The sequence below is a fragment of the Ascaphus truei genome, chromosome 5 (assembly GCF_040206685.1).
Source record: "Ascaphus truei isolate aAscTru1 chromosome 5, aAscTru1.hap1, whole genome shotgun sequence".
Classification (NCBI taxonomy): Eukaryota; Metazoa; Chordata; class Amphibia; order Anura; family Ascaphidae; genus Ascaphus; species Ascaphus truei.
In genome coordinates this window covers 97,405,549-97,416,727 of record NC_134487.1, presented here as the reverse complement: position 1 = coordinate 97,416,727, position 11,179 = coordinate 97,405,549, and the positions used below count along the sequence as shown (strand labels likewise).

The 11,179-nt window shown below is 41.2% G+C and overlaps 1 protein-coding gene across 8 annotated transcripts in view; it reads left to right on the top strand.

Annotated features, from left to right (window-relative positions):
• The first annotated feature begins 2,794 nt into the window (after nt 1–2,794).
• CNOT2 (CCR4-NOT transcription complex subunit 2) overlaps nt 2,795–11,179 on the top strand; it is a 94,949-nt gene continuing 86,564 nt past the window's right edge. For 5 of the 8 annotated variants that reach the window (XM_075600252.1, XM_075600250.1, XM_075600248.1 and 2 more), the window contains exon 1: nt 2,813–2,934. In XM_075600252.1, coding sequence (XP_075456367.1) covers nt 2,930–2,934 — 5 coding nt within the window. In that variant the 5' untranslated portion in view covers nt 2,813–2,929. Of the gene's footprint in view, nt 2,935–3,400; nt 3,529–11,179 lie in introns of those variants that run through there. The other 3 variants (XM_075600255.1, XM_075600256.1, XM_075600254.1) reach the window with 3 other exon arrangements.

Genomic DNA, 11,179 nt, shown 5'->3' with positions numbered 1-11,179 from the left:
TATTTTGACTACCATTTGGAGTGCTGCCTCTGATATTTCATCTTGATGCGGTATCGTATTGCCTATATATATATATATATATATATATATATAAATATATAGTAATTTCCCAGAATCCCTTGCTGCAGTGGAAGCACTGTATGCTGGGTGATAATGGTGAAAAGCAGGGTTGCAGACCTAAGAAATGCACATGAGCACACAGTAATATTTCCATTTGCTATATACTTTACTGTGGAGGGTTTTTGTCACTTTTTATACCCACCATAACTTAACTAAGTGTGGTGAAACCTATCCCAAGCTTCAAATTGCAAAGCCAGTATAACCAGCCTCACACTGTTGAGACCATATAGGTTAAAACAGCTGTCTGCCTTTTGGCTAAGATCAATTGTAGCGCCTATCCTACCTGTGGCAGGAGTAGGATGGACAGTGGCACACATTTGGTTCCTTGGCCTGGTCGAGAGGTGGGATGAGGCCAAGATTTCATGGCTCCATACACCCCGGCATGAGAAATTCATAAGGGTGGTAGGGTTCCTAGTAGAGTACCGACCATGGGTACCGCACTGTGGGCAAGGTTATGCCCTTCTGCAGCTCCAGCACGGGTATGTTGAACAGTTCCCAGCATCGGACCCTGGATTCAAAGGATTTACTTCCCTCACTCACGCCGTGCCTGGGCCTTCTGGCTGAGGGGTGGCAATTTTTTTTAACCTGCCCGGCCCACCGGGTCTGGGGTGCTCCGGCACGACCCAAGCACTACAACTAGTAACCGTCCCTCGTTGGAGGGAAAACGACAAAGACTCAGACTTTCTTGTGGGCCTTTTGGGCGAAGGGAGGAAGAGATGGACGTTCTGAATCCTGACGGAGGACGGCGTCAAAGACCCCGAAGACCTAGGCCTACTGGCTGAAGAGTTTTGAGGACAATGTAACAAGGACTTGTTAGACTACGGGAGGACAGGATCACGGGGAAGCACCCAGCTGAAGTGGCTTGGGTTCAAAGGCAGGGTTGCAGACCTGCCTAAGACATGCAAATGAGCACACAGTAATATTTCCATGTGCTATATATATATATATATATATATATACACACACAAACACACACACACACACACGGTTGCCACCTCTCCAGGCACTTACCTTCAGGCTACGGGTTTAGCCGGTCAATCTCCGGGCGGTGGCGTCTCCGGCATTCTACTGCAATTCCCCCTCCAACTACAGTGAACATGGCTGCGCAGCGTCAAATGACACGTGACGCTACGTGGCATCATGTTGCCATGGCAACGTGGCGTCATTTGACGCCGCGCAGCCATGTTCACTGCAGTTGGAGTTGCAGCAGAATGCCGGGAGACGCCGCCGCACCAAGTAAGGGAATTTGTTTGTTTTTTTAGTTTCTCCGGGTTTGCCTTCAGAAGGTGGCAACCCTGTATACACACCATGCTCAGGAAAAAAGGGACCCCTTCCGTTATTCCTTTGATATATTTCTCGCTCAATCCCAATGAACATTTGCACAAGTGTAGGTCTGTTCTGTAGATTAACACTATATAAGAAGCACAATGTAGACAAGCAACTGATTTTAACTAAATTGATATCACTGTATTATGTCAACATGTACCAGATACAGTGTGGTAGGTTCATGTTCATTAAACAAAAAATATGTATGTATATCTTTATTGATATAGCGCCACCCAAGTACATAGCGCTTCACAGCAGTAATATAATATAACACACAGTAGGAATAAGCGCTTCAGAAATAAAAGTAACATTAGAAAAATGGTGTCCCTGCCCTGAAGAGCTTACAGTCTAAGTGGTAAGTAGGGAGAATTTACAGACAGGAGAAATCATTTTTCCTAAATAGCTTGCAAATGTGTTAAACTGTTGTAATCTAATCTGAAACACTAAGATTACTATAAAGTTTGAGTTCAAATGTCCTCCTTCTGCCGAAACCCGCGCCCGAAGACGAGATTGCCACTGTCTGATTGCGTAATCTAGAACACATTGATCCAGCAGTTCCCACTCCTGAGTGATACGTTGTTTTACAAATTCGGGGTTTCAGCTCTCCTAGCGACCATCCTTTATCAAATTTTATATAAGCGTTTTGCACCATAATTCTTAGTGTCTCAAGCACTTTATAACCTTCTTATCTTCCTCGCTAAACACCATTTTGTAACTATGCACTTGATGAGGTCATCATGTCATCACCAATTCCAAAGAATATTTATTACATTTTCAAACAATTATTAAATATAATAATCTACTGTGACAGACCTATCATCGCTCAAATTTTGATGAAAATTTTGTGATTTTTCTGCAAGATGTGACAAAAAAAAAATAAGAGGTCCCTTTTTTTACTGAACAGTGTGTATGTATACATATATACACGCTTATAAAACATAAGTACAAAAACAAAATATATATTAAAAAACACATAATGTAAGTTAAAATAAAAAATATTTTTTAATATATATATATATATATATATAGATATAGATATATATATACACAAAATGACAAGTCAGTAGTTTTCCATGAAAATGCTTGCTAGATATGTGTCCAAACAGATGTAGGTATGTACAGTATGTACATTAAACACACACACAGGGAGCTCCGTTTCCGTCTATCTGGTCTGGGATCGGAGTAAAGCCGCCAAAACACCAGCCCCCTACTCCCGCTGAGAGACAGGCAGAGAGGAGGGGGATCCCAGTGACACGCAGCGCGGAGAGGAGGACGCAGCCCCCCGGGAGGAGGAGGAGAAGGAGGCCGCTCCCCCTCACTAGGCCCCGACCCGCACCGCTTCCTGGTTACCAGCTGCCGTTGTCAGGGAGGAAGGAGAGAGAGGGGGTCACGGCGGCGGGGGGGTCAAAGGGGAAAGGTCACCCACCCAGCATCCTCCGTGTTGGATACACAGCCATCTTGGTTCTGCGAGACAAGAAAATTCATGCGGTGAGTGTTTTATTTGTCTGGGCCCTTCATCCTACTCCTCCCTCCCCCCCACCCGGGCCGGGCCCGCTGCGCAGCCAGGGAACGGGGGAGGCCGGGGAGCCGCCCGGAGAGGAGGAGGGAGGCAGGGGTGAAGGCCCAGGCAGCGGCGGATGCTTTTGTCTGGGCTCCGGCCGGGGAGGGCTGGTGGCCGGGGCGGGGGGGGAGTGAAACGTATGAAGGCCGCGGGAAGACCCAGGGAAGGGGGTAGAGAAGCGGCTGGGAGGGAGAGCTGGAGGAGAGGCCGGGGAGGGGGCTGAGGCCGGAGATATCCAGGAGGGGGAGGAGAGGCCGGAGATATCCAGGGTGGAGGGAGAGCAGGAGGAGAGGCCGGGGAGGGGACTGAGGCCGGAGATATCCAGGGGAGAGGGCTGAAGCCGGAGATATCCAGGGTGGGGGGAGGAGAGAGGCCGATCAGACCCCGGGAAGGAAGGGAGAGAGGCGGAAGAGAACAGAAACGCAGGCCACGGGGATTAGGGCCTCTGACACCCCGGGGAAGTGGCGGTATATCCCTATGGAGGACACTTATCTGCCGGCGAGTGTGGATTTTACTTGCAGGTTGTTTCACCATCTTTATAACCGGGGGGTTGTTTGAGGGCAGACAGGCGGTGGGTTGAGGGCAGACAGGCGGTGGGTTGAGGGCAGACAGGCCTCTCTGGTGCTTCCTCCTGCCTGGTGCTTTTTTGTATTTATTTTTAAATCGGCTGTATTGTGGTGCAAACCGTTGCAGCATTATCTGTCACTTCCTGGATCGTGTCCCCGGCTTTATTTGACAAGGGAGTCGTATATATGGTGGATAATGTGATGGCTCCTGCATAGTGTGCACTGGTCGCTGTTACAGGGGGTGACATGGATACTGTGGGTGCATCTAGCACCCATTGCATACAAACCCTCTACTTGTGTCAAACTCTCTCCCTTTCCTTGGTCACCTTTCTCACTTTAGTTTATTTCATCAGATCCATCTTGCTTCCCCCAATTTTAACCATTTGACTGTTTACTTATTAGGATCCAGAATGTTACTGGACACTTGTTATGGGAAAGGTACATGTCACTTGCACAAAAATGACATTTTAGCATGTTCCCATTAAAAAAATAAACAATGTTGGAAGGTCACTACACAGTGTTGCTTGCAGTGTGTTATTGGAGTATTATCAGGGCACCAGTATAGATATTGACAAATATTTATATTGATAAAGTGGACAAGGAAGGGCCTTTGTAAAGAGTTTGCAGATCTGTTGCTAAGGACATTTTATATATAGTACAATTAAGTGATCATATGTCACAAACTGCTCATATTTTGACAAGTGTGTTTGTGTTTATCAGTCATATTCAGTGGTACATGGCTTTCTTCTTCAGCACCGAGGGCGTTAAATCAGAAATCTTACACTCAAAACACTTTTTTTAATGTTAAACTAATAAAATGCTCTCCTGTAATATATGCTCAGATGATGTGCTTTTCAATTTTAACAAACGACTGAGTTTTTTGCTTTAGCTCATTCATTGTCAGTGGGTCTTGTAACACAACTTGGCCTATGTACTTAACTTCAAAAATAACTTTTTTTTTCTTCTGCTAAACTGACGCATTGAAATCTCATTTAATTCCACTCGTGTGCGATTGTCTACTAATCTTACTTTTCTCAATGTGCACAATAAGTGCCATTGTTTTGGTGACATATTTTGCCACACAGAAATCCATTGCGTCCAAATTGTCTGCCAAGTTGAATGTGGCGTTAACTCCCAAAAGTTTGTTTATATGGTTAGCGCAGAATTACGTTTCTATGTATCAACCAAAAATGTATTTGACGCAGCACTTTATCATTTATGTAGGTTAAATTTTTTATTTTTACAGTATGGATATGATAAATATTACGCAATAATTGATATTTACTAATAGTCCTAAATTAAAAAATGCACAGACCTGTTTTTAATTTAAATTGGGTCAATCGGGTATTCAACGTAACGTACTGCGTCAAACTTAATTTCAAACGATGAGCTACCCTTCATGTGTATGAAATCACAGTGAGCTTGATAAACACGACACACGTTGTGTGAAGGTTTGTATTATTTAGTACTGACATTTTGACACCATGAAAAAGTTCAAATATGATCTTAGTACTTGGGCCCTAGTATGCAACAGTCTGCTCCAACACATTAAACCATCCCGTTTTTTCTTTACTGTAGCGTTCTTATTGTTTTTTTTTTAAGATGCTCTGATTTGGGCATTTGCTTGTAAAGTTAGCAACCCTTTTCTCTCCTAGAAGAAATGGTAAAACAGCTTGTGTAATTAAATTCTTCTTATATAACTTGAATTGAAAATAAAACAAATCAGGATTCTGTTTACTCTTAGGGGATAATTCAATGTCGCCTGGAGCAGCCAATCGGGCAATTATCGGATGGAAACACCCCCTGACCAGAATGAGGGGTTTTGACTGAAAAATGGCCTCAATGGCTGCTTTGCACTATATTGAATAAACGCCATAGGCCCATATTCACTAAAGCACGGTTAGCCAACTCTAGTCATCAAAAGCTACCAACAGGTCAGGTTTTCAGGATATCCCTGCTTCAACACAGGTGCCTCAAGCCTGTGCAGAAGCAGGGATATCTTGAAAACCTGACCTGTTGGTAGCTCTTGAGGACTGGAGTTGGCTACCCTTACACTAAAGGGTGCTAAGCTTTAGCACATCTTTACTGCTATTCATATGAATGGAAGGTAATATGTGCTGAAGCTTGGCAACCCACTGTGGATCTGGGCCACAGTGTAATGCACTAGTGGTGATGGGTTTGTTTTTCTCAATTTGACCAGTGTGATCATATGTAGGCACCTATATCCATACTTGCTTTACTTTACTTTCCGCCTCTTTACCCACGTATGGGTATAGGCGACTTCCACGGAAAACTTCACTTTAAAAAGATCCATGGGAGTTGTTTAACTGGATATACCCAAGGGGACGCTAGGCCCAAGGGTCGACAGAGCCCATTTTGTTAGAAACAAAGGGCACCACGTGAAGGCAGGGTTGTCAATTGATAATGAGATGCTCTATATTCGCATCAATTATCCTTGCCCCCCCCTATATCCATAAACAATTCTTTACTCATTCTTGTTATTTCTTTATTACAATTAAAAATAATAACGTGAACATTTTTACTGTATTATGTATCACGGTTAGCACGCTTCACCTGGTGCAAAAAAAAAATGTACACTGCTAATTTTTTATTTCATGTTCCCCCCCTGCCCCCAACCCCCTCAGCAATATTTTATATTGGGAACAATATTTATATGAAATAATGTAAAGGCGGCTAATCCATTGTGGATGCTCTAAAAATCTGCTTTATTTCGATATAATGCCTAATTTGTCCAGTTTTCTGCATTTTGCTATATTCTATGTTGTCCCATTTAGTGTTGGGTCCGGCCCATGGTGCCTTCGCGCATGCCGAGGCTGTGAAGTCACCCGCGTGAAGCAGGTGCTTTCCCTGTCCATGGTGGACAGACTGTGGGGGGCGTTCCTAGGGGCATCACGGAACTCAAATCACGTGTCACGTCAAATCGGTTTCAACTGATTTCTTCCGTAACGCGTGCCTATGCCCGCTTGCGCCCACGCAGTGTATGGGCGCGATCATTGCCTTAAGGCAATCTGATCGCGCCCGTCTCCCACACCATGGACTCAGCCTTAGGCTTTTGGGCCTGTGTTTTGAAAGCTGGTTTAACATCTCCTGGGAACAAGATCTTAAACTAAATCTAAGCAAAAAATCTATGGGGTCCAAAGTTGGTGGAAATTAAAAATGTTTTTAATGTAAGGGTTTAAGTATATTTTATTTTTCTTCTTTTTGTAGTCAAACGGTGAAATCCTACCTCCCCCCGCCCCCCCCACCACAGGAAGCCAAAGCAATTTTATAAATATTTTTTATTTTATAAATATTCAGCATTGTATTTTTAGATCTTAAACTTTCTCAATATAAGCGCTGTTTTGAGGGAACCAAAAAGGCGATTTTTTTTCCTTCCAATAAAAAAATGTTTAGTAAATGTGTATTTGTGCCTGCTGTTCCTTGTATACTGTAGTGTGTTAGCATCAATGTATAATGGGGGGAGGGGGGGAGGAGGAGGGGGGGGGGCACGCTTGATTTCAAATACTTCCCTTAATGTACAGTGATCTCAGTATATTCGTTAAAGAAAAGATCAGAAGTTGTGCTAGGTTTTTTTTTTCCCCCATTAAGTTTTAATAATACTCTGTTAAAGTAAAAATACTCACTTGTAGACTTCCTTTGCAGTTTTCCTTCAGAGGTGCAGGCCCGGAGAGGCGAGCAGGGATCCCAGACACAGTCCGTCACATAGAGAAAAATCCTCTCTGCCGCAAACACGAATAAATAAATCAAATTCTTACTTTCTCTGTTGCATAGTTATTGCAAAGACTCTAACTGCACAACGTTTCGGGGGCTTTAACAGCTTCGTCAGGTAAACAAGTGTATAGCAATCCCTAGTGACTACTGTACTACATGTTTATTCCCCCAAGTCACATTGTTTAACAAATCCCCCCCCCCCCCAGACACCCTGTAGTGGCTGCGATGACGTCTACAAACAAACATTTAGTAGTGTGTACATAATAATGAAAAACTCCATAGTAATGGCTTATACACTTGGTATATAGTGAATTAATGATATATTTAGGTGTTGTACTATCCAATAGTGCGATACATACTTCCTAGATGCTTTAAAGCAACAGTACACATATTTAAATAAGTTCCTACTTTAATGACAATTCAATAATGTAACCTAGATAAAGTATAATCCTATTTATTGCTGTTCTTTTCGTGTCATAAAAGGTCATACCTATCTTGTATAATCCACTATCTTGTATAATCCTTGTATCACTAAAATATACATAATAACATGCATATAATTGTGAAGTGGGAAAATTAATATAAAAAATATTTTTAAAATATATTTTCCCAATTCACAATTATATGCACGTGAATTGCTTGTTGGCTATGTATGATATATTTTTGTAATATAAGGATTATATACATGATAGTGGATATACAGTACATGTACCCCAAGTTATGTATGACATTTTGTGACGTGACCCTGCAGCTATAAATATACTTTATCTAAGTCAGTGTTTTTCAACAGGGATTCCTAGGAATATTTGGGCTCTGTGGGCATCCCTAAAGGATTCCTTGCAATTTTCAGATCATTTGAAAACTGTACCAAATACAGAATAATTTACAATGCATCTGATCTCGGACGCGCTACTAGATAGGGTTGGGGTTCCTTACAATGCATCTGATCTCAGACGCGCTGTTAGAGAGGGTTGCAGTTCCTCACAATTTGACAATATATTTGTAGGGTTCCTTAACCAAAAAAAGTTTAAACACTGATTTAAGTTTATATTATTGGATTGTTATTGGAACTTTTTTATATATGGGTTCTGTTGCTTTAAAGCATCTAGGAAGTCTGTATCACATTATTGGATAGTACGACACATAAATATAGCATTAAATCCGCTATACTGAGTGTAAACTCTATTACTAGTCCTAATAATTATATCGTCATTTGTAGAGGTAAACGTCATTAACTACGTTCTTTGAGTTCTGAGGAAAAGGCGATTAAATGTTATTTTTGACATTAATTCAAAATCATACTCGATGAGTTTTTTATGTGTTGGTGACTCTGAACTATAAGTAAATAGGTATGTAATGAGTTTTTCAATAAAAATATCAAGAAATTCGGAAAGTGCATTTAGTGACTTTGTGCCAAAAATGGACTTGATGAGTTTTACCTCTACAACGACGATCTATACACCGTGGAGGTTTATAGTTTTATTATGGATTCGGTACTTAGTATATCGGTTTGGTACTTAATGGTGTATATTATTTTGATATGCTAATACAATATACTGTGGAGATTATGACGCCAACAGTGATGTAATTTGATGCCAACATGGGGGGGGGGGGGGGGGGTTGGGATTTGTCAAACTGTGACTTATGGGTATAGATGGAGTGCTGTACTCAATGGGGAATGCTATACATTTTTTGCACACCCAATGGAGGGACTAAAGCCCCCGAAACGTTGTGCAGCTAGTCTTTGCAATAAAGGAATTAAGAATTTACATTCTTTTATTGTATGTGTGGTGGAGAGGAATATATACATATATACACACACAATGCTGGAGAGACCACCGCAGCAAAGACTGCACACTTACAGCCCACGCAGAAGCATTGCGTTCAGTTGTCGTTCTGCTCGCTGAGATCACGCCCCACAATGCATTAGGTAGTGCTACTCGGTACATTGTGGAGTGCGATCTATAAGAACGACTACTTCACCTCTGCGTGAAATTATCCCATTATGTATAAATATAGGGAGCTCATTTTAGAGGGGTCCTATGCATGTTATAGGCGTCTAAGGCACCTATACATTTGATGCGACCTCTGGTAAAGATCATAGTAATATCATAGTTAAAAAGGAACACACACACAATATAAATAAATTATATATAATCAACTTTCTCTCCCTTATTAGGTCTGTTGTCAAAATAAAGTGTACATTCCAATCATCAAGTGTATATCCCAAAGTGAAAAGTGGTTTTTTTTTCATAGCGTACTGCCAACATATGTCTTATTTACTGCTTTACTTGTATTTTCTAACAAATTTGCTGGGCTTCTGTGGAAGCTTACCAGGTTATGGGGGAGGGCTCTTCCCTCGTCACATAATATAACTATTCTGACAAAAGATAACATCCACTTTAAAATAAAAAAAAAAATGTTTTAATACTAAACGTATTGACATCGGAACAGGGCAAAGCCTAATGGGATTGCTGGGCAGCCCGCAGGCCAAATCTGGCTCACAAAAGGCGAGTCGCCCCTTGGTTCTCTGTTTCTGCTAATTGCATTGTAGTTTGCACAGACATCCAAATGCAGTTTTTCATACACACTCAAGTTTAACATAAGGTACATTTTAATATTGTGCAGATAATTGCTTGAAAATTGTAAGTATAATACATAAAATATTTATCTTAAATTACATTACAATACTCTTGTGACCCCTCTACTGCTAAATTATTTTCCATCTGGCCCCTTTGGATAAGTAGTTGAAGAGCACTGGTGTTCAGTTCAAACCTGCAACAAAGTGAAAAGGAGTCAGCCATATAATACATGTTTTATAGCTTTAAGTTTAGGCCCCTAAACCTAACTGCATATCACAATGGCACATATCAGAATCAACTACTTTCAGTAATTGTGCATATAACACTAAAGTTGCAGTGATCATTGCTGAGGGATATTATTTTGTACAATTTCATTTGGTATACCTGTGGGTTGTAAAATGTGACTTTTTGTTATAGTAGTACACATTTTAGTTCGCCTGTGAACGGTGTAAACCTGTAGCATTACAAATTGTCGTCTACATCTGAGGAAGATTTGACATAAAACAAATCTAATGCCTATTCACTCTAAATTAATATAGGAGCATTTTATAAAAATTGTGGCAATGAAAACAAAAATCCAAGAGGTCTTTAAAAACGATATAGAAATATTTTCAGTTACGAAATTGGCTGCCAGATGGAATTGCTGGACACGACGGGGTTAATACTGTATACTCCTGAACCACAGACGTGTTTGCAAAGTGAATTTTATTCCCCCTCAACTTTGATAGCTAGTTTTAATATAACTGGTTGTGCTGATCTGGGATGTTCTGGCAGTGCACAGCCGTTATCTGCCACTTGTGTAGGTTGAGTGCTAGATCTATTAGTGTAGCAATAAGGGAATTTGACATCTGTTGTACCCGAAGGGTCTTTTTGTTGTGTGAGGGTGCCCGGCATAGCTTGGGTCTGCACAGACTGATATGTTAGTCAGTTGTATGTATGTCTTTATTTGTATAGCGCCATTAATATACATAGTGCTTCACAGCAGTAATAGTTACAATCATATAAATAATAAGATATAAATAACACAGGGTAGAAGTGCTTCAGACTTAAAAGTAACATTTAGGAAAAGGAGTCCCTGCTCCGAAGAGCTTACACCAGTAGTTATGAATGTATCCTGAAAGAAGTAGAAATAGCCGCGTTTAGGTGATACCTTTTTTATTTGTTAGTGCAGCTATGCTATGTGGCTACAACGAGGTAAACGTATGGGAAATAATGCAGGAAAGTATTCATTCTTCTTCATTGAAAGAGTAATAGATACAGATGTAGCCAACGTTACTGCAGTCAATGGCTCG